The following is a 21,398-nucleotide window of genomic DNA, read 5'->3' on the forward strand; positions in this document are numbered from 1 at the left end:
GGGCAGACTTGACAAAACGTGAAGAAAAAACCACAGAAACAGCAAGTTAGTGTAAATTTGACTTGCTGGTCAAGCCTTGTAATACCGCCCCAAGACACGGGGTGTGCTCGAGTGCCGACAGCCACTTCCTCTTGCGACGCTCATTTGTGTTTTCCTTTCCCCTTAACCATTGTGTCGTGTGAGAGTTTGTAGCCTGCAAAACGCTTATCCGTCGTCATTCATTTTGCACGTTGAGTTGGTGAATCTTTTCCTGTGTCTTATCAAATGTGCCAGCAATATTGCCATGGATAAAAGGATAAATCCGAGGGTAAAGCTTACTGTCTGAAGCAAAGCGACGCATTGCCACCACAGTTCATTCTCTTCCAGGTGTGCGAGGTAGAAACAGCACAGTGAGGCATGTCCCAGGTGGATTTGCATGCACATCTTGATTGCCAAGCTCTTTAACAAAGAACAAAGAGAAGTAAAACGACGACACAGGAGCACAGCCACAGATGCAGTCTCCCGACAGGTAAGTCAAATTACACTAAACGTGAAAATGTCTTCAATGTGTTCATAAAAAGTTGCGTATTTTTTCATAAACTGTTAAATAATTTTCAGTACCGAATGTTTATTCCGCACCTGCTCATCGCTATCTTTCATGTGTCCTCAGCCTGCAGTCATGTCCATTGAATACACCATTGATATCCAGCTAACTGAGTTGGGATTTCCGGCTGACACCCTACATGTCCGGGACACTTCGGTTGGAGAAGCACCCATCCGCTCCACATCATCTAATGAGTCGTTACCACCCAGTCACCCTCCTATTACTCGTTCAACCACACTCAAACAGAGGCTACTGGTCACGGGCCATCAGTCTTACGATGGGACAGACGCAGGTTCAGTCAAACAGACCTCAAGTTTGGAACAAAATGCAGTGGGTTTAGTTCCACCTGTGGTAAACCTAACTCCTGCACAAAATGTACAAGCTGAAGAAGACGGAGGACTTCCTGAACAACCTGCGTCTCCTTCAGACCATCTCAACTCTGGACCAGAGCAGCCGACAACTGAACAGAGTCACAGTAAACAGCAAGTTGTCGACGACGGAAAGCCCGAGGGTTTGACAGAAGAGCAACACGACGAAGAGAATGACTCTGATAGTGATGTTTCAGAAGTGTGTGAGGAAGAGGAGGACGAGGAGGAAGAAGATGAACTAAACAGTGGTATGACTCAATCACCTGTACACTTGTTAGCCTACAGTGGAGTATTATTCACAATGTTTTAAGCACTTTGAGTTGTGGGGAATTTCTGTACTACACTTTCAAAGTGTCATAACAATTGCACAGCTTGTTTTCCTATGCCAGAAACATCTTTTATTCCCAAAATCTATAAAAAAAAACAAACACAATGACAGGTCACCGTTGCTGGATTAGGGCATTGTAATAATGCCTTTTGGTTTCTCTGCTGATGCCGAGTGTACATCGTTAATGGGTTGAACTTTTACCACTGGTTTAAACTTTACATTTCCTTCTCCCTTCTGCAGACACGAGTCAGTCAGGTGACTTCAGCTGCAGCGTATGCGGTCTCCAGCTGACTTCCAAATTCAAACTTCAAGACCACATGAACCTGCACACCGGAGCCCGCCCCTACTGCTGTGCTGAATGCGGAAAGCGCTTCTGCCAGATTAGCAGCTACCGTGCCCATCTGCGCACCCATGCCCAGACCAGAGCGGAGAGCTTTCAGTGTCGTATTTGTCGCAGGGGTTTCTCACACCAGGAGGATTTGAAACATCACTTGGCCATTAATCACTTTCAGGATCAATATTACGAGTGTGACCTGTGCAAACGCGTGTTCGCTTCCTTGGAGGCGTGTGCATATCATGTGAAGCAGCGTGCATGTATGCAGAAAATCGGATGTGAATTATGTGGCCGCAGTTTCTCCTCTACAAAGCAGCTTGTTCGCCACAGGAAGAAGACCTGCAATCGCAATTTCAGATGCACTGATTGCAAGGAGTCCTTTACCAAGAAGAATGCCCTCCTGAAACACAGCTTCTCCCATCTTGGTTTGTTGCCTTACACCTGCGTCCGATGCCGCTGCCACTTCCGCCTGGCAAAACTGTACCTGCAACACAAGTGTGAACCTGAACGCATTCACTGCGTGGCATGTCTGAGGGAGTTTCTCAGTCAGAAGGACTTTGAGCAGCACAAAAAGGACACGGGCTGCTGGGGCAATCAGGAGCCAAAAGGGGATCAGATCAGATGTTTGCAGTGTGGACAGAGATTTGACACGTCGGAAGAGCTAAAGCAGCATGCCGGGGCTCACCAGAGGGTGCTGAAATGTGCTGAGTGTGGAAAGGGATTCCGATCGGCATTGCTCTTAATGTCCCACATGGGTGGTCATGCTGGAAACTCACCCTGCCTTTGTCAAAGCTGTGGACTAGGCTTTCCCCACCAGCAGAACTATGACAGCCACCTTAAGACCTGTGGACAAGCACCTCAGCCTAAGGTGAGTGTGAGGCATTCAATGATTTGCCTTCCCTTAAATTCAACACCTTAAATCTGCCAAGTAAAACTTCCAGGCTGACGAGCAGTATTAAACATCTGACCACAACCACCCTGAACAAGGAATGTGAGGACTGTGGTTTTTGAGTGGTTTGAGTTGTCATCTTTGACAAAGACATTTTAAAACGGTAGCTTAAAAAATGTGTGAAGGCCCAGGCTTGTTTTTTAAGAGTCAGATTCCTTCAGGTTTTACTGTTTGCTGGAAACACCAAATCAAGGTCTTAATGAAAACAATAAGTGTTTATGATGTTTTTTGGCAGACTTAGGATGTCTGGTTTGACGTTAAATGGCAGTTTCTGGTGTTCTCCACCCTGATTATACTGACCTGTCTCACTTATGTTTTGTATAATTTATTAAAATGACTGATGTATCTGTTGTTTCTCATTTAAGAGTTCTGCCAAGAAACGCCCAGCCCCAGAGAGCTCTTCATCCGAGACCACAATGCCCGAGACAGTCAATTCAAATCCACACTCACCGACTCCATTTCAAGAAGGCGAAAAAAAAATAATGAAAAGGCGCACTTCAAGACCTAAATCATCAGGTCGTAAAACTAGTAGAGCAACTGCTGATGTTTCAGACAGCTTTTTTGCATCGGTGCCAGTGTCTCATAACCCTGGACTTGTGCTTGAGGGTGTGTCTGCTGGTTCAAATACAGCAGATGGATTGTGGAAGCTAACTCTTGACAAACCTCTTCTTCCAGCTGCTGAACTTGTTTTGCTTCTTCCTGTCTGCACAACACCAACCGATGGCCTGCCACTCCCCTCTTCGGAAAGTCGAACACCTCCAGCTCCAGCTGTGATAGTCCAGCCTCAAGTAGCTTTCCCGCTTGTTTCAAATGAACACAGGGCAGTGGGTGCCATTGGAGAGCCGCTGAATGCCCCTATGGATTTGTTTACAGAGATTAAGAAGTTTCCAAATTATGTAGCACCATTTGATTTGTCGAAAAGGTCTGCTCTGAGTGCTGTTCCTCTCCTTTCTGTTAAAAATGAGCCTGAAGAATCTAATATCTCAGCAGAGGCTTATAGCTTTCAAGGCTGTGCATTGAAAAACATCAAAAATGATACTTACACTGACGTGAAGAACTGCAAAATGGACCCTTTGGATCTGTCAACTTCCACTGGACTGATAAAGGACATTAAGAAGGAGACCTGAGAGACCTACTACAAACGTGACATAATCGTAGTGTTGTAGTTCTTGAGATGGGTCTTGGTCTCGAGACAACTTTTTGAATGTCTTGTCTTGGAATTGAAAGAATTTTTACTCTGTCTTTTCTTATCCTCAGACTCGGCAGACTCCTGATTTTTATTTAATACCGGCGGTCAAGACCACCACTGATTGGCAATTTTTCCACGTCATTACTGTTTTTAGAAGGCAAACAACCCTTTCTTAAACAACATTTGTAGTTTTGATCCCCCCCCAGTTCACAGCTACAACCTTCCCGGTGTTTCGCTTTAAAAGTGTGACACACTGCACACACGAGGAGGATTTTTCATTGATATTTATGGTCTTGTCTCGGTCTCAGTCTTGATCCCTAAAAGTCTTGGTCCTTAAGCACTCTGGTCTCGGGTATACTTGGTCTTGGTTACTGTGGTCTTGACTACAACACCACATACTCAGGCTTTCCTTCGTTAGCTGGTAGGACAAAAACTCAATCAGAAAAAAAGGGGTTTCAATGACAGGGTTACAACCGTTTCTTAAAACAGTGGACATGACGCATCATTTCACTCATCTTCCAAATGAAGCTATGGTGTTCCACCTTCCCTACTCAGGTAGCTATGAAGAACAGCAATTATAAAATAGCATTAACATAAAGAACTGATCTTTTGCTGCATGTAAGGCAATAGAGGAAAAATAAATAAAATTTGTTCAAATTTGTAAGTCAATGTATTTTACATAAATAAGAACAACTGGGGGGAGCGGACCATTCCCTGAGGGACTGGAGGCCAAGATGCATGAGCGGGTATAGGCGCAGCTCAGGATGCTTATGTTGGGACCAATGTTTCATTTTTTATTATCTGATTTATTTGTACATATAAATCTTTATTTTGTTACACTTTTTATTTGGATTGATTATATTTCTCTCGGTACTTCATCCACGTTCAGCTCTTCCATAGTACAGCTGAACATTTTTCTGACACAGTCCCATAATTAAAAAGAAGAAAACGACTCTAGCCTAATCAGTTTTCTTACTGCAATACTTCCATTGACAAAGGCGTTTGGCAGTAATATGGGACCAAGCATCATCAGTTATTAGTTGTATGGCTGATCTGTTGTGTAAAATTCTAGTGTGGTTGTTAGCAGAAGCAAACAAACAGTGGGCCTAGTTGTTCAAGAGTGAACTGCTTGGATTGAAGTTATTGAATCGGATCCATTCAAGAGAGAAAAAATAATGATAATAAAGTCAGAATTATTCATTGTATTAAATCAGTTTTTTTTTGGGGGGGGGGGGGGGGTTTAAACCTCCAGTTTGTGTTGAAAAACTTTCATCCAAAAAATCAAAAATAGAGTATCCTGATCGAAGCAGAGAGTTGTGTTCAGGCTGGATCTCAAGGCAAAATGTCAGAAAACATTTAAGTAAAATGCAACCCTTTTACAGATTGGTTGAACAAAATTAGAATGATTTTACCATCATAAAAGTAGTATCAATCTAAATGTTTAATGTAACGGAATTGAGGAACTTTTAGTTTGTGTGGATTTTGGGTCTGTGGTGCAAAGTGTTTTGTGTAGTCCATAAGGTTTTAAAGTCAGTACTGTATCTGGATATGGTTGATCCAAACCAGTTCTTTGAAAAACAGAGATGTATGTCGTATGGATTTACTTATCACAGATAGCAGAAAAGTGAATTCCCAAGTAGATAATTTACTAGATTACATTTTTTGAACAACTGGGCCCTGAATGCAGCATCCTCTGTATCAGTTTAGGTTTGCAGTATAACTTGTCTGTTTGTCCACCATTGTACTTCTATATGATGATGTTTTTTTCCCACTCTTTTTACAATTATAAATTGACATAACCGTTGACTGTGTGGCTTTTGGTTATTGAGTATGAACTTTTTTTCATATAAATTGTCCAATGAATACATTCCAAGTTCCAGTTTCTGCTTTGTTTGCATTTTGACGAACGTTTGTAACTCTCACTGGAGCAAAAATGTTTGTGATGATAGACGTCCTGTCCATGCAATATTTCTCTCAGCAGGATGTCTCTCAGCAATATATACTTGGTTCCTTGGTTTTATTTATATGTATTAAGTTTAAAGAAACACTGGATTTATGGTTATACGGCTGTAAACATGATTGATGGATTATTGTGTACATGCAAATAAGGATGGTGATCAATAACATGACATTGTGTCCTCTTCTGTTTGTGATCCTTTGCTGTCCGCGGATATCTTTACATTTTTTCTTAAGGTAAATAAACACTTACATAGATCCAAAATGTAGGTGTAATGATATTATTTTACAGGAAATAAAAAAATATTAAGGTGCTTTAGTGATCATTAAAACTTTCAGTATAATCAGCATACTTCACACAGATAGTTTGACTTGACTACTCAGTCTTTAACACTTGTGCTTTTGTTCCTGGATTTATTGTAAATTTTTCAGTTTTCTCTCGGTAACCATCTAATACTCTTGGTATTCCTTTAACTGGAAACGAGAAGTGTAATTATTAATGTTTTTTAATATTTAAAAATGTACCTTTTTTTTTTTTTACTTGTTTATTAAATAACGACCTATTTTTAGTTTTTCTTTTGATAAAATAAAATAAAATACGATGTCGTTTTTCATAGTACGGTAGCATAGCTATTCAGTTTCATCCAAACAATACATTCAAGGGCAAATAGGAGGGAAACAACAACAAAAAAAGCAACTCATGTCACGTGATCGTGGAACCCGGAAACACAATGTATGCTAGGGAACGAGATGACCTGACAGGAGTGTGCAACTGTAGCGATGTAATCATGAAATAAAGAAAATGCTTATTTTCTGTAGTTAACATAGTTCTGTACAATCTTATAAAAGTAATCGATGAAGTAAATCGATCGACCAGGATACAACAGCAGCGTTTGTTTACATTCATGGAGAAAGGCAAGAGCGACGTTGTAAGTACACAACCCCTTTATTTTCATCTTGCGATTTGTAGGGTAACCCATGAATATAGCTCACTTTATGACTATGAAACACATGAGTTATAGTTTTTATTTTTTTACTTTTTAAACAAAACTTTTCCCCTCTCTGTAAAAATGCCTCGTTACTTTCTGGTCAGTCCTCCTGGATGGAGATGCATCACTTCATCGGTGACCTTGTCTCATCTGGAAACAGCACGAAGAATCAGCCTGATGTGCTGAGCGCAGCATGGGGCGGTGTCGACGTCGGTGCTGAGGGCGCCAGTGAGGCAGTGGGGTTCAGGGGTCCTTTACTTGGACTTAAACCAACTCAAGAGAAGCCAGAGACAGAGCCTGTTAAAGAGATCCAGACTGCAGCATCACAGAACAAAGGAGAGACGAGACTTATTAGAAAAGGTAAGAGCCTGACATCAATTTAATCTTCATTTTTTTTCTTATTTTTTTTACATTATCCAACTGTTTTTCATGTTTCCTTTAGATGTGCATTCTGCCTGCACCTGCCCTGGCTGCCCATACTCCACTTCTCCACTTTCATCTGAGACATTAAAAGCCAGACAATCTTTGGCCTCTAGCAGCTCTGCTCCAATGAGCCTCAGTATTCACTTACCAGACACTGAACCAAGCAGCACCTCTATGTCCGAGCTAGAGACCAGACCATCCTGCCGCCCCAACAGAAAGGAGGCAGACAAAGAACATCCAGCAACATCCTCAGACTTACCTCCCACTAGAGCTGACCCTGGCTCCTCATCCCACTTCTCCATGTTTCCCTGTCTGTGTTGCCATCACAGCCTCCAAACCTGCAGCAAGGTACTGAGCCACCATGAAGGCTCAGTAGATTCTCCATTTTCTCACACCCATGCCCATCATCATTTTCACCATCACCACTGTCCATTAACCTCTTGTTTACCCTGCCCTCAGCTCTCTAGCCCTTTTCCATGCCTGTCTTGCCAGCGCTCCTTTCCTACCTGTTCTCAGTTGAGCAACCATCAGCACAGACAAACTCACAGTCAACAACAGGAGGAAAGAGGCGGGGCAGTGTCAACCATGTTTTCACAGCATCCCTGTATGCACTGCCCTGCCTCCTTTTCCAGACCATCACAGTTGCTGCAGCATCAGCGCGCTGAGCACGCCCACAAACAATCTGGCTTCCTTTGCACAGAGTGCGGCAGGGCCTTTAACTCGCACAGCAACCTCCGCATTCACCTCAATGTGCACACTGGAGCCCGGCCGTACTCCTGCTCTGACTGCGGGAAGAGTTTCAGCCAGTCGGGGGCTCTGAAGATCCACAGGCGGATTCACACAGGTGAAAGGCCATATTCCTGTCGATTTTGTGGCAGGGGTTTCCCCCATCTTGCAGGGGTCCGTGCCCATCAGAGGACCCACACAGGAGAGAAACCCTACCGCTGTAGCCATTGTGGGAAATGCTTCACTCAGTCAGGAGCTCTTAAGATCCACACCCGTATCCACACAGGAGAGAGGCCCTTTATCTGCAGCCTCTGTGGTAAGGGCTTTTCCAACCGCTCTGGGATCCGCTTCCACTACCGCACAGTCCACGGACTGGCACCTGAACATGCTGGAGAAGCTGGACCTGGTCATGGTTTTCCTCTTGGGCGTCCAAAGACTTTTCCTCAAGCCACCATTGGCCTAAATACCCCCAACAACCTAGGTTGCAACATGCATGCAGCTTCAAATATCACAGATTCCCCTGGTCGTCCCGGTCTGGCCCCTCTTGTCGGGAACGGGAGCAAATCTCAGTCAGAGAGATCGTCAGACCCAGGCAGTAACCGAGAGGCGCTCCTGTACACATGTGAAGATTGTGGCCTGCGTTTTAAGGATGCACCTTCCAGGAACAGACACCAGACTCTGATGCACTACTCCTCCGAGGGCAGAGATGAGGAGGAGGAGGAGGAGGGGCAGAGGAAGGACTTCAGCACAAATGAGAGGGTCTGCGCTAACAGTGGAGAGTGAAATCATTACAAAAAGCTGAATTTAGGAATAAACCAGAATCATTGCTTAAAACATTAACTGTGTTGTAAACTACCTGTGTAAAAATATATATTCTGTATTTAGGCTCCTTTCAAGTTGAAAAAGCTTTGATGTTATTTTTTTTTAAAAGTTGTTCTTCAGTTTTCCCCCCCATTACAAACGGCCTGTTTTTGAAAATACATCACTACCTGTCTTTTAGTCCATTTGATAATGACCTGACTACCCTACTGCCGCAGTCAAACTTCAGTTTGTTATCAAAGTTGTTTTATTGTGCTGTATTCAGCCGTGGAGAACATGGAACAAATGTGACATCATGAAGGATTTTTAGAAGATACAAATTTTTGAGGGTCTTTTCGTAACATTTATAGATGTAACAAAAGGCCTTGTAATAGAAAAAATTACAATCGTTTGTCTTCTCAAATATTCCTTTTAGTATTTACATTTTTAAGAATCAGTGTAAACAACACCAGTTCTTCATTACTACTGTTTTTTTTAGGGATTTTATGTGTTCAAGACCTGTAATTAAAAAAAGAAATCACACAACCTTGAATGGAGTAATAGAAAGTAAAGTGGCAAAGGCCTAAAAAATAACATGACTGCCACACACTAGAATTGTTTTTAAAAGTTGATTTTACACAATTATCTCCCTTTTCCATACTGATGGCAAGAACAGCTCTGAGGTTTGTTGAGGTATGTGTGTCTTGTAGGATACTTCAAGGATACTGCAGTGGTCTGAATCCCAGGAGCTTTGTTCCATATGAAGGAAAGTCCTTCGCCGTGTACACAGCTTCACCTTGTCTGCTGTCTTTTTTTTAAAACAATATTTGTTATGTTAAATTAGATGAAAATGATCTAAAGAATTAGAATCAGCAGACAAATAATGGCATTACTGTGACAGGTATACATCTCAAGAGAGCCCCCTAGTGGTCATGCACAACCTCTGAAACAATTACAACCACTTAGTTACTTTGTACCATTTATAGTGCTTTATAAAAGTTTTGTTTTAATATGTTGAAATTATACATTATAAATACAATGTTTTGTGAGGACAAGTAACATATTCAGTAGGTTTTCTTTTTTCACTTAACTGTTAAGTAGGTCAAAACATACGTGTATGTTTTCTGAAAGTGCAGCTTGTGATAAAACATTTCATTAATAAACTGTCTCTGAGGCACCACTGAACATGTTTGTTTTTTTCAGTGCATCACAGGATATTTCCGTTGTACAACGTGTAAAGGAAATATTTGCATCCATATGTCTCTCAGATCAGTGAACTATATATGCAAAGTAGTTCGCTGTTACTTGTAGACTTTTGGCTCACCACTGGAGTGCAGCTCTGTCAGCATGAGCACACTTTGGACAACACTGTCCAGCTTTGTGTCCAGTTGAGCTCACCCTCTGGTCCCGCCACATTTGATCTCATAAGAGTCTTGTTCTTTATGTCTAAGCTGCTTACAAAGGCTCCTCATATGTGTGCTTCTGTAGTAACGAGTCACATGACTTGGGCTCAGCGTAGACCACACTGATTGGGCGTGGGCCGTTGGTGTGTAGAGCGGGCGTGCAGTAGCCATTCGACAGCATCCTGTGTGAGGGGCAGTCATACTGGGAACGGCTGGGTATCGTCCTGGTACCAGCGCTGAGTGCTGGTACAGGAGGTCCATGTGACTCAGAGGGCTGCTCGCTGAACGGGGTGGCGTATTCGGGCTCCGGGGGAAGAGGCTCTGCGTACTCTGGCAGGCTCCCAGGAGTGTCATAATGGCTGAAAGAGAACGGGGTGGTGTAGCCCTCATCCGAGGAGGGTCTAAATGTTGACCCGACTTTCTGTCCGACAGCGGGCTCAGCATAGTCTGAAAAGATGAGCAAACAGAAAACGAGTCAAAACCAGCATGATAGTGATTTGAGATTAAAGAAATATTGGCATTGGTTTCAGCTAAAAAAAAACATTTCAGTTTCCAGTATTGATCTGTTTAGTATTCATTGTAGTATTTTTCACTTCCATGTCCACGTCACTTCTGTAGGCACTGACAGCTCTGAACAGTTGCTGGGCAACCAGTGTAGAATACAAGAAGTTACTGGTCTCAGCCAAAAACAAACAACCCCTCGTAAAGTGGCCAATAAACCTTCTTTTACACCAACATTTTTTTTCAGTTCAAACAAACAAATAATGTGTGAATCGAAGATGTGCTGTCAGGTTGATTTTCTACTCTTTTCTTTTTGCTACAAAAAGCTGCCAGCCACAAGAATAACTCTTCTTACTATATATTCTGAGAAATTCCTCTGTACATAAACGATTAAATCAATCAATATAACCATTCACAACTAACTTTCTAACTAACTAATTAACCAGGATTAAAGTAACTCTCAAACTCTTATCTTGAGCACCATATCCACAGGGTAAGGATATGGAGTGGATGTGGAGTAAGTACATTTCACTGGTTTCATGATAAATTAATTTCTTTAAACATATGAGTACATGTCCATACTACAAAGTAGCTTGTATACGGGAACCATGGAAACGAAGAGAGTAGCAAGAGCGCAGGAGAATGTTAGGGTTGCTTTACAATAGTCCAGTTTCAGTTAAATGGTGGAACTAAATGAGTTGGTGGAGTTTTGAATTTTGTGCTAAACAGAACCAGAACTATTTTAATTAGACAGGCTGTAGTGAGGGCTTGATTGTCTTAGCTTTGACCCTCTGTCCTGTTTATCAGTGCACCTCTCAGTGAAGGGCCCCCTTGCTGGGGGAGGGGATGGAGGAGGCAGGGGAGGGCGGGAAACTGGTGGTGGTGGGCAGGGAGTAGGCTGAGCGCCCTTTATCGAGCTCCAATTAAAGGGTCTCTTTCAGAGAGGCTCTGTGGACCAAAGAAAGGAATGTTTATACTGTGGCTGGCTGATGGGCTGAGCTGGGGTGAAAGAATGGAGCACCCGTGGAGAGGACTGTTTGCCTGTTAGGCCTGGTAGGAGCTTCTCAAACTGACCACTGAAGCCAAGAGTGTTAGGGCAGGAAACATGGAGGAGGGAAGGCAGGGCTCAAAACTTTGGATCACCAGTAAACTCTGAATGGCTGATGAAAATGTCAGCAAATAGAGAGTAGTTAAGAATGAAAACTCACCGTTAAGAGGAGGGCTTGGTAGAGCATCGTGAACATTTCTTTCCAGAGGGTAGGAGATGAGCTCTGACTGAGGGCAGGGGAGACTCTTTGCCTGGAAACTCTGACAACCTACTTGACACATAAGCATACAGATGTAGAGGATTTCACATTTGAAAAAAGGAACATGGTTTAAGAGCACTCGACTTACTTGTGGGGAGAGAGTACTTCATTTGTGATTCTTTTTTCCTGCACAGATAAAGAGATGGACAGAAAGCATTGAGGAGCTGGACATAGTTTCTTAAGTGTGCGATCACTAGAGGAGCGACAATGATTAGTGGATTTAATGGTTGACAGAAAAATGTATTTGTGCCTGTCTCAGTAATGAATGACTCAAAAGATTATCTGAGCATGATACTTGAGAAAATGAGAATCTATTTCAAATGTGGTACCTTCGTTTCCACCAGACTCCAGCCAACAAACAGCTGCCGCACATTATCAGGGCCAGGACCACTCCCACTGCCACGATGACGGGCTGACTGGAGCCTGCAGGACAGGAAGTGACAGAGTGAGCAAAAAGTTGTACAAATGTGAGGAAGGAATGCAGTTTATTGACGTTACATGTTGCAAAGGTTTTACTCATTTGACATGTATCTTGATATTAAAAGTTAATGAACACACAGAGCTTAGGAGCTATAAAAGGTACACACTTAGTCTCGTCTCCACTAACACTGGGCCCTTAGTGGTGGCAGGAGTGGGGCTGGGTCGTGGTGTATCCATGTTCACTTTGATGGATGGAGATTCTGTTTTCACATCACAATATCATGAGCACAGACTTCTCTTCACAAGGACATCGATACTGTCAAGAGATTTTGGGGGGATAAGAAGGTGGGACTACAAACCAATGCCTGAGCGTGACCTTGGGGTGACCTTGGCAACAGGACAGCCCAAGACTTGGACCTGAGTCGAGGCTCGGCCATGCCAGCTCAGCGGCTGTAAACGGACAAACCGAGCCACCACAGGAGGAAAGAGGCTGTTGAGAACCCTGAGGTGGCCATCAGTGTAGGCCTTAAACACCTGGGGACCACAACAACCAGGTTATATCATCCCAGAGAACACCAGGAAGTACTAACAACAATAATAATAACAACTGTATTTATAAAGCACTGTTCAAATACAAGTTACAAAGTGCCTTTACAATTAAATTAAATTAAGCAAAAAACAGTCAAAACAACGACACAAATCAACGTTAAATAAAACAAATAATTAGGCATATCAACAGATATTTGTCTACTGTGTACACTGGTATCTTGTTTTTATTTTAGTGTTCATTCAGTTTGCACAGCAGAGGCCTTTTTTCAAACTGCTTCCTCTCCACTCACACTCCAGCACCGATTTAACATCTGACGTCACGCCATCAGCTGAATGAAGTACCCTTCGTCAAGGTTTGGGAAGAACTCCCCTCACTCCCATGGAAACAGGAACTTTAGACAACCATGATTTTATGTAACTCAAATAATAAGTTGTCTAAATAAATATCAAGCAGACTCATTCAAACCACTCAACAATTCGAGACAGAATTCAATCCTACATATTTGGTGGGGTTTCTAATTTTAACATAATTTCAATCTGCTGTTTATCAAATGCTCAGTTTTTGTAACTCCCTGTAAACAAAACACTTCACTGTCAAATAAACACATGAACCGTTCTTTAAGACTAGAAAAAGATCCGAAGTATAATGTTAACTTTTTTAATTTACACATTTATATAATTTGACTATTTTTATCTTTTTGGAAGGTGTGTAAATTTGTTCTGCTGATAATGCAGAATTTTTCTGTATGGAGCGTCTCCCATGACAACGATGGTGTGTTACACTGTGAGTGAGCGTCACTTCCTCCCTCAACAATAAGGTGAAACTCCTTTATTTTTTCCATTATTTGAATATTTGGGTTGTTTTTTTATTTGATATGTTTATCAGCTAATGTCAACATTCAGTTTGGTTTGACAAATAAATATGCTTCATTAAGTGTTTTATTTAATTGTTTGTTTTCTTATTTTGTATTGCTTTGGTTATTAATACCATCCAATCTAACATACACCTGTTCTGTAAGCCATCATCATGCAGCCTCGTTATTGGAGGGATTAACAAGCCACTCTCACTTCACCGTCAGATGTTTTGGACTGCCCTCAGTGAAACAAAGGGAGGGGTGTGTGCATGGAGAGGGTGTAGGGAGTAGTTTGAGAAAGGCCCCTTTTCTTTTTGACTGAATAAGAACCAAAAAGCTAACATCAGTGAATGCAGAACAATGAGCACCTTTTTTTCTTTGCTGAGGGCGCCTTTGTAAAGCTTCCAATTTTTTCTGTCCTTGCTGAAGAGAAGAATGAAGGACTCGATGTAGTACTCGTTTGATCCTATTGTAATTATTCCTGAAACAAAAGAGAACGCTGTTTTTAGTTTGTCGCTCAACATTTGATGATAGTTTCACATAATAATGAAGTAAATATCTGAATTAACAAACTGATAAACAATTTCAATATTATCTGAGTAAATTGTGTTTCAGTTTCTCTCTTTCAAATAATCTCTTAAACAGACCAAGACGTGTGGGGCCACCTGTCTATACTGTTTGACCTCTCTACACTCAAATGCCAACCAGTACAACTTTCACTCACTGATGTGTAGTAATAGCTTTTGGACAATGATGGAGGTCAGTGGCAAAGAGAAATAACCCTTTTTAAAATAAGAATACAATACTTGTTATCTGTTCTGATCCATTCACTAATGTAGAAGGATTTATTGACAATGAAATATATCCAGAAAAACACCTGACCTATCCTTTAACACAGCATAAACACTCCTGAAAAAAAGAAATCAGCATGTTTTGTAAAATAAAATAAAAAATGATATTATTTTTATTTACCTGTGATAGTGCTTCGATCACTTATCTCCAGCTCCACCCACGGGTCTGGATCATTACTGTCTGCAACCCAGGTTAGGGCCTCATGGCCGGTACCCATGTTTCTGGAGGACCAGAACGTTGTTCCCTCTTGGCTCTGCTTATCACGGAAAGACGAGGCATTCAAACCAGAAACACTCAGGATGTTTTTGCATTCTGTTTGTGGACCAGAGGAAAAAGACAGACATATACAAGTTAACCCAGAAAGTTTTCTATTCAAATTTAACATTAATATTTAAAGGTAAGACATCTACTGAAGTAGCCATTTGAAACGCTATGTGTCAGAGTGACATGTTGCTCCTTTAGGGCTGGACATTTCCAAAGGAATTGCATCAATCAGGATGTTTTTTGTTTTTTTCAAACATCGTAAAAGGAATGCCGGTCTGAGTATTTCTTAGGGCACACTCACATTAGGCAATCCATAATGTGCCTAAGCACGCTGCACCCCTAAAGTCCAGTTCCTTTGATAGTGTGAGTGCTTAGATCTGTGCTCAGGTAAGGTACACTTCCTTGGCCCTGGCACGCTTGGAAGAGATGTGCTTCGGCACGGTACAGTTCATTCACGAGCACAAGCACGCGTACACAACGTTGACAGCCTTCATTAATGAGTGTTTTGGCTGTATCTGACTAAAATGACTCAAAATAAGACACAAAGTCAGTAAAGTAGCTGTCATGTTCTCTGTGTTGTTCTCCGATGTGGACTCGACCGCACGTCCCTTTTATTTTTCAGTTTCGAGTCCGCCTGTCTGGTAAACTAAGCATGCTTCATAAATACATAAAGCCATTCATGTGTTGTATTACAACGTTATGTACAAGTGTGCTCAGGCCCGGTTAGTCCTGGAGCAGTGTGAGTGCAGGCCAGCGGGAGAATGAAGAGGGGGGGGTTAAATCGTGGTTAAACCCGGTACAGGACAACTTTGCCTAGTGTGAGTGCGCCCTTAAGAACCTGACAGCGGGACTGAAAATAATCATGCTTCTTATAGTAAATGTGTTCAAATATTCTAAACACTGGGTCTGTCCTTTCAAAAAGTGTAACATGTAGTGATAAGGTAATGTCGTACTTGTACCTTGACTAAAGAGCAGCTTCTTCTCAGATATTGATCCCCTGTCAATGGAGGACAGTTAAAAGGTCAGTACACCAAAAACAAAAAATCAATTAAAACCCTTTTTTTTGCACTCTAAGACACTCACAATGGCATTGACTTGATCACATTATGGCTTTAGAAACAAAATAAAAGCAAACTCACATTATTGAAAGGATTCCGTTGGCGAAGGTGGATTCATAGAGTCTGAGACTTTTCTCACGCTTCACTGTGACATGACCTCCCAGACTATCAGCCACAGCTCCAGCATGGACAGCAGCCTTGCACAAGACTGAGGTCTGCAGCAGAGGGAACATATGGAGCACTTTTAGACATTATTGAAAAAATGCTTTAGGAGAAAGCTCGGTATAAATGAAATGTGGATTACTTACATCTCTGTAACCCTGCTCAGAGTTCCCCCAAACATCTCCCGTGACATCCTTACATCCAGCAGGGCAGTACATGCTAAGAAACAGCAGATTGACATGTAAGTAACACTCACTGCTCTACTGAAACTGATTTTATTACAACATATCTAGAGGTCAACCACTTACCTAAAATGCTGCCAGCTAAAATGAGATCCTCGTTGTAAACAAGAAATGAGATCTGTTACAGATGAAAAAAAAATATTACTCCACAGAATTTGAACTCATATCATGCATCCCAAGCTTACATTATTCCCCCTGCATTCACCAAACATCACACAATCAGACTCTGTGTGAGACAGTCTAGCATGTTCTATGTGTTCTATATTGGGGGATGAGCGGTCGTCACTGTTCATGTGACTAAGCCCTTTGTTTCTGTGATTTTGTCACAGTTCACGAGTACAGTGGATGGTTCTCGTGCGATCAGAGTTAACAGACAGTGGTTTGTGCGTCTGGACATGGGCTTAGCTCCAGACACCTAGACACCGCCAGATTTCATAAACAACTCGGTAAAAACAGGAAACTATGATACATATTGTACTAGACGACTTCAGCCAAAAGGAAGCTATCTCTAAATATAGACCAGTATTCAGACAAAACAAGCCCACATGGTTATGAAAATGATACACAGGAAGAACCTTATTGTTATTTAAGTTCACTATTCTAAAATGTTGAAGTTTCAACCCCTAAACAAATGTATGTGAGCTCTAAAAAAAAAAAGTTAAATTGAGCAGAAACTAATGCTAAATTATCAGCCTCTCGGTTCGAGTAAATGTGTAATAGTCTTGGACTGGAGCTGTTGTGCTGATGAAATGGGGGGGAGTGGGGGGGTGTTTGTGGGCTGAGAAAAGAAATCCAGCCCCTACATGGGATAGACCGAGGCCTGAGGCCTCACTCCATTCAGCCCTCGAAGAAGGAGCCTGTCTCTGGCTTTCTGAGCAACCCCACCACGGCAGAGATAGCGATGGAGAATGAATGCCAATAAGAAGTGACTCACACACAACACACACTGGAAAATGTTCACACAGTCAGTGTGTGTTTAACAATATTTTTGAAGTTCAAGTCAAACTACAAGTAAGTCAAGCTACATTCTGGATGTTTATAACTGAACTGCTGATGTGACGAGAGACAAAATTATGAGCATGTGAAACTTTCAAAAGAATACTAACCGGCTCTAAATATCATACCTGGGTACTGGTCTGTGGCATACGACAGTAGAAATCCTCGTCCTGAGAGGTGTGGGCCTGACCTGAAGGTAATCATCACTTCATTGCTCCTAAGTGTCACATTCCTCTGCGATGCATCGAGCCTCCCGCACACTGGGCCTGTAAACACACACACCCACACCCACAATCTACATCCATAAGAGCACACAAAAACATTTAAACAGACATCTGCATGAACTGCAAGCTAACATGTATCAACAGATGTGGATGACTGAAGGCTAAGTTACCATGACAATCATTTCCTGATTTGTTTGTAACCCATAACAGCTGTATAGAAAAGAGCAAAGCTATATTGGTCTGTAAAGCTATATATACTATAATATTGAAAATCTGCATGTAGGAACAGCTTCTCATCAGAGAAAACTGAATAAAAAGAACCTTGAGCCAGGATCAGTGGAATGTGATAATGGACACAAAGGCAGCCAAAAAGAACATTTGTAATGCCTGCATTTCTCAACACTTAATTTAGTGCGATGTCAGAATTGTATGCCCTCAAGGCACAACTTGATACACCTGGTTGGAAGTGATGCACATATCTCTTGCATAAAACGGGTTTGCCTGTGTCAATGGAAAGGCATGCATAGTGTGTATTCCACAATCATGGCAAGAATTAAATATAGCATTAGACAAAAATTCAGGGCTGTTTTAGAAAAGGATTAACATAAGAGGAGACACAAACTTTAGTTTAACATTCAGCTTACCCAGAATCTGTTCCCCTCTGTTCTTGTCTGTGATCACAAGAGAGCCGTTTCTGCACCCCGGACTGTTCTCGATGTCAAAATCCCCAAACAGCAGTCGCAGCATTCGCCCCTCTGGCACACGGAGCCTCCACATACACCAGGTGTTACTGGGGTATGTGCCTGGGTAGTTCTGAGAGGCCAGCGTGCCAGACTCTGTGCCCAGCACTGTGTGTCCACAGCCATTACCTGAAACAATGCAAGGACAACAAGCCGACAGTTCACAAAGTAAATCATCAGGAGATGTTTTTAGGGGTAGGTTTGTTATAGAGTTAGATCAACACCACGTTCTTATGAACATGCAATGGCTCATAGAGTTGAAGCGATGGGTCATGTTTGTCCAGAATCACCTAATAAACTTCTTCATGAGTTTTTTTGTGCTGGCTTAAACTTTTAGAGAAACAAAATGTTGAGTTTTAAGTGTTGTTGAAGTTTAATCACTGAAATGATTATAATTATTCAAAAATAAATTTGAACTAGTTGCCTGATTGTTTCAGTTGCCAGATTGTAGCAATCCTGTTAAAAAGGTACTAACTGGGCGCTGGTGGTGTAGTAGTAAGTGCGCGCGCTCCGTATACGGAGGCTATAGTCCTCCAAGCGTGCAGCCCGGGTTCGAATCCGACCTGAGGCTCCTTTCTCTCATCCTGATTTCCAAATCTATCCACTGTCCTATCTCCACAATAAATGACCCCAAAAAAAATGATCTCCCACAAAACTGTGGAATTTTTGTTTACTTAATAACTAATTGTCCCTGAGTAACTTTGTGTACATCTGTGCCAGTGCATAAAGAGTAATCAGCTGAGCACCTCAAGTTAAAATAACAACAAATTCCTCTACCGTTGACATTTAGTCATAAAGTCAATCCTCAGAATATTTAGGGTGTTGTTATTGCACTATTTCAGGACAGATAAGTAACATGTCTTTTCTAATCATGCACAGCAGACAGGTCATGTTTATTCTGATCAAATGTTTGATGAAACAACGGACAGAGAGAAAAGTACTCCTCAGACTTTCACACACTGGATATAATGCAGAGATACTTTTGTAATTGTAATGCTTATAGTCTTAATATTGGTATAAAGATTATTCTATTTTCATTTACGTAGAACTCCTACCATGAAGAATTTTATTTCATGGTTGATTCATGACATCCTCTGGCCTGAAGTGACTAACACTTTTGACTGGAGCAGAAAACACAAATATTTATCCTCTAACAGCTCCGTGGGTTGCAGGAAATAGATGAGTCAATTCCCACAAGTGTCACACAGATATAAGTGCTATGGGGGCGGCAGAATCTAAACCCCCCCCACCCCCCCCAAACACACACATACACAAAATGTCAAGTGTTGACATGTTCCAAGAATGGTCAAAACTTGAAAAAGGCACCAGGGTCAATCTAAGCCCTCACATCATCCTTGTCCTTGTCTTCCATATAAGGCTACAGGAGATTTGTAGAGGGGTAACCGGAGCATGACCTTCCCCTCGCCGTGTCACACATGTACACATCCTGCGTCATGCGGTACCAGCCGTTCCCCCTACTTCCCGACAACTCTTCAGCTCCTAACAATACCATAAACCTTCAGATGTTATTTCCCCTCAGCAAACCCCAAATGACTGCCTGGAAATGCCACAGCGACACGCTGTTACTGTGGGCAACCGAGCGTGAATCTGTCAACTTCCGCTGGGAGGCCTCAGAAGCTACAATGCTGGGGAAGTTCTGGATGGCTGGCTGGTCATCTTTCCCTGCTCACTAAACCTTTTCTCAAGACATGTCTGTTTTTTGTTTCATACAGAGAGTTGGGTATGTGATCAGCCTGTTCTGAAAAAACTTAAAAGGTGGATTATAAACTTACTGGGTGGCAGGAGAGCAATCCCAAGAATCCCAATGACATTGTTTTCCACATGCTGGCAGGTCCTTGCAGGTCTACACTAGCAGACGGGATGTTCACCTGTGTTACCTGTCACTACATTGCCTTATCCTGTCTTGTGTGTCAATCACAAAGTTTCAACACCAAGCTGCTATATGTTTCCCCCCCCTTAACCGGGCCCCACCAAAGCTCTTTGCATACTTTGCAGCAAGCTCATTGTGATTCAGAGGAAGTAATTGACCCCAGACTTAATCGTCTTCCCAACAGAGACAAAAACAACGAAAAGAGATTTGTGGTGTTACAGTCATGGTCTGCGGGGCAGTAAATTGTTTCTCTGTTTGTCTTTGTTCATGGTGAATGTGAATCATACTTCACTGCTGTTTGGAAAGAAAACCTGTGGGAAAAGTAGGCTAGGATCAGAAGGTAAACATGCACAAGGGAAGAGCATGTAAAGAATGCAACCATGACATCACATGGTCGACCTTTGTGCCTACCTGGATACTGTTTTTAGACCACTAACCTAAACACACAGAGTTAAGCCAAACTAGTGTTAGTATCTCTAGGTTCGAGGTAGACTTGTCTGAAAACGGTCAGCAGCTTGTACATTATAAAATACACGCTTGGGTAAAGGTGTAACCATCTGAAAGTCTGGCGTTTATATGACAATGACGAGCCTAAGTAGGATGCAAATTCTGTTTACAGCAGGCTATGCTAGTACTACTATCACTAACTTTTAACTATTTCACTACATATACAGATGTAGTCTACCATTCAATTAAAATGTGCATGCTATTTTTTAGTGTTTGGAGACCAGTGGGCTAGTAGTTTTAGCAGTAGCCTAAGCTAACAAGATCTTAGAAATAAACTCTCCTGCTACATTCTTTATCTTGAACGGTCTGATAAATAGTCGTTTTCTTACCCTCCTGGCCGTGAACACAAACAGAACAGACACTGATAGTAATCCAGAAACCAGCGACAAAAGACTTCACAGCATCCCAGATGTTTTCGTACTTTCCCAGCATGATTTCCCAGAGCTCTGCATCTAAAAGTAAGGTGCAAGCTCCGACAGCCCGATGTGCTGGCTGCTGTTGAAAGTTGTAGTAGTCTACAAAGTTCTGACTATTTACTATTGGCTAAGAGGCGTGAACTCGACCTCTCATTGGCTCTTCGTTTCTGTCAATCACATAAACCCACGCATTCCATTCCCAAATATGGGTGGTCTGTTTGGTAGGTGTGTGCTGATCTGAGATCCGCCGTTGGGGTGGTTACACTAATGATTTACTCACGTTCAATAAAATGCCAACACTGCACCTGGTTCTACAAAGGTTATATTGGCTTAGAGATATAAAATACAATTCGACACAGCCAATCAGCC

General features: G+C 42.1%; 3 protein-coding genes across 4 annotated transcripts; 2 read left to right on the top strand and 1 right to left on the bottom strand.

Annotated features, from left to right (window-relative positions):
* Positions 1–125: 125 nt before the first annotated feature.
* On the top strand, positions 126–5,880 carry wu:fe05a04 (zinc finger protein 236). Its single transcript, XM_061050863.1, has 4 exons — positions 126–508; positions 650–1,199; positions 1,520–2,481; positions 2,928–5,880. Exons 1-4 carry the CDS (start codon positions 416–418, stop codon positions 3,687–3,689), a joined length of 2,367 nt encoding a protein of 788 aa, XP_060906846.1. The 5' UTR covers positions 126–415; the 3' UTR covers positions 3,690–5,880.
* A 548-nt stretch (positions 5,881–6,428) lies between these two features.
* si:ch211-79k12.2 (uncharacterized protein LOC568844 homolog) lies at positions 6,429–9,809 on the top strand. Its single transcript, XM_061050897.1, has 3 exons — positions 6,429–6,636; positions 6,801–7,056; positions 7,139–9,809. Exons 1-3 carry the CDS (start codon positions 6,613–6,615, stop codon positions 8,626–8,628), a joined length of 1,770 nt encoding a protein of 589 aa, XP_060906880.1. The 5' UTR covers positions 6,429–6,612; the 3' UTR covers positions 8,629–9,809.
* On the bottom strand, positions 9,610–21,096 carry si:dkey-34d22.1 (discoidin, CUB and LCCL domain-containing protein 1). 2 transcript variants are annotated; one of them, XM_061050896.1, is made up of 15 exons: positions 20,943–21,096; positions 18,120–18,344; positions 17,380–17,517; positions 16,322–16,373; positions 16,160–16,232; positions 15,933–16,066; positions 15,753–15,790; positions 14,650–14,841; positions 14,046–14,158; positions 12,634–12,808; positions 12,442–12,534; positions 12,184–12,277; positions 11,943–11,980; positions 11,756–11,863; positions 9,610–10,493 (listed from the first exon to the last, which is right to left on the bottom strand). In XM_061050896.1, exons 1-15 carry the CDS (start codon positions 21,043–21,045, stop codon positions 10,099–10,101), a joined length of 1,971 nt encoding a protein of 656 aa, XP_060906879.1. In that variant the 5' UTR covers positions 21,046–21,096; the 3' UTR covers positions 9,610–10,098. The 2 variants fall into 2 exon arrangements, with proteins under 2 accessions (XP_060906879.1, XP_060906878.1); XM_061050895.1 differs by having other exon boundaries at positions 11,756–11,866.
* Positions 21,097–21,398: the final 302 nt, after the last annotated feature.

The sequence above is a fragment of the Labrus mixtus genome, chromosome 11, assembly GCF_963584025.1.
Source record: "Labrus mixtus chromosome 11, fLabMix1.1, whole genome shotgun sequence".
NCBI classification, from domain to species: domain Eukaryota; kingdom Metazoa; phylum Chordata; class Actinopteri; order Labriformes; family Labridae; genus Labrus; species Labrus mixtus.

Coding starts and splice junctions, on each gene's coding strand:
- si:dkey-34d22.1 (XM_061050895.1), bottom strand. CDS start 21,045: ATGCTGGGAAAGTACGAAAACATCTGGGATGCTGTGAAGTCTTTTGTC. Junction 14,159..14,649: donor TGATCGAAGCACTATCACAG/GTAAATAAAAAT, acceptor CTTTTGTTTCAG/GAATAATTACAATAGGATCA. Junction 10,494..11,755: donor ACCAAGCCCTCCTCTTAACG/GTGAGTTTTCAT, acceptor TCATCTTTTCAG/ACTATGCTGAGCCCGCTGTC.
- si:ch211-79k12.2 (XM_061050897.1), top strand. CDS start 6,613: ATGGAGAAAGGCAAGAGCGACGTT. Junction 6,637..6,800: donor AGAAAGGCAAGAGCGACGTT/GTAAGTACACAA, acceptor CTTTCTGGTCAG/TCCTCCTGGATGGAGATGCA. Junction 7,057..7,138: donor GACGAGACTTATTAGAAAAG/GTAAGAGCCTGA, acceptor TGTTTCCTTTAG/ATGTGCATTCTGCCTGCACC.
- wu:fe05a04 (XM_061050863.1), top strand. CDS start 416: ATGCACATCTTGATTGCCAAGCTCTTTAACAAAGAACAAAGAGAAGTA. Junction 1,200..1,519: donor AGAAGATGAACTAAACAGTG/GTATGACTCAAT, acceptor TCCCTTCTGCAG/ACACGAGTCAGTCAGGTGAC. Junction 2,482..2,927: donor GACAAGCACCTCAGCCTAAG/GTGAGTGTGAGG, acceptor TTCTCATTTAAG/AGTTCTGCCAAGAAACGCCC.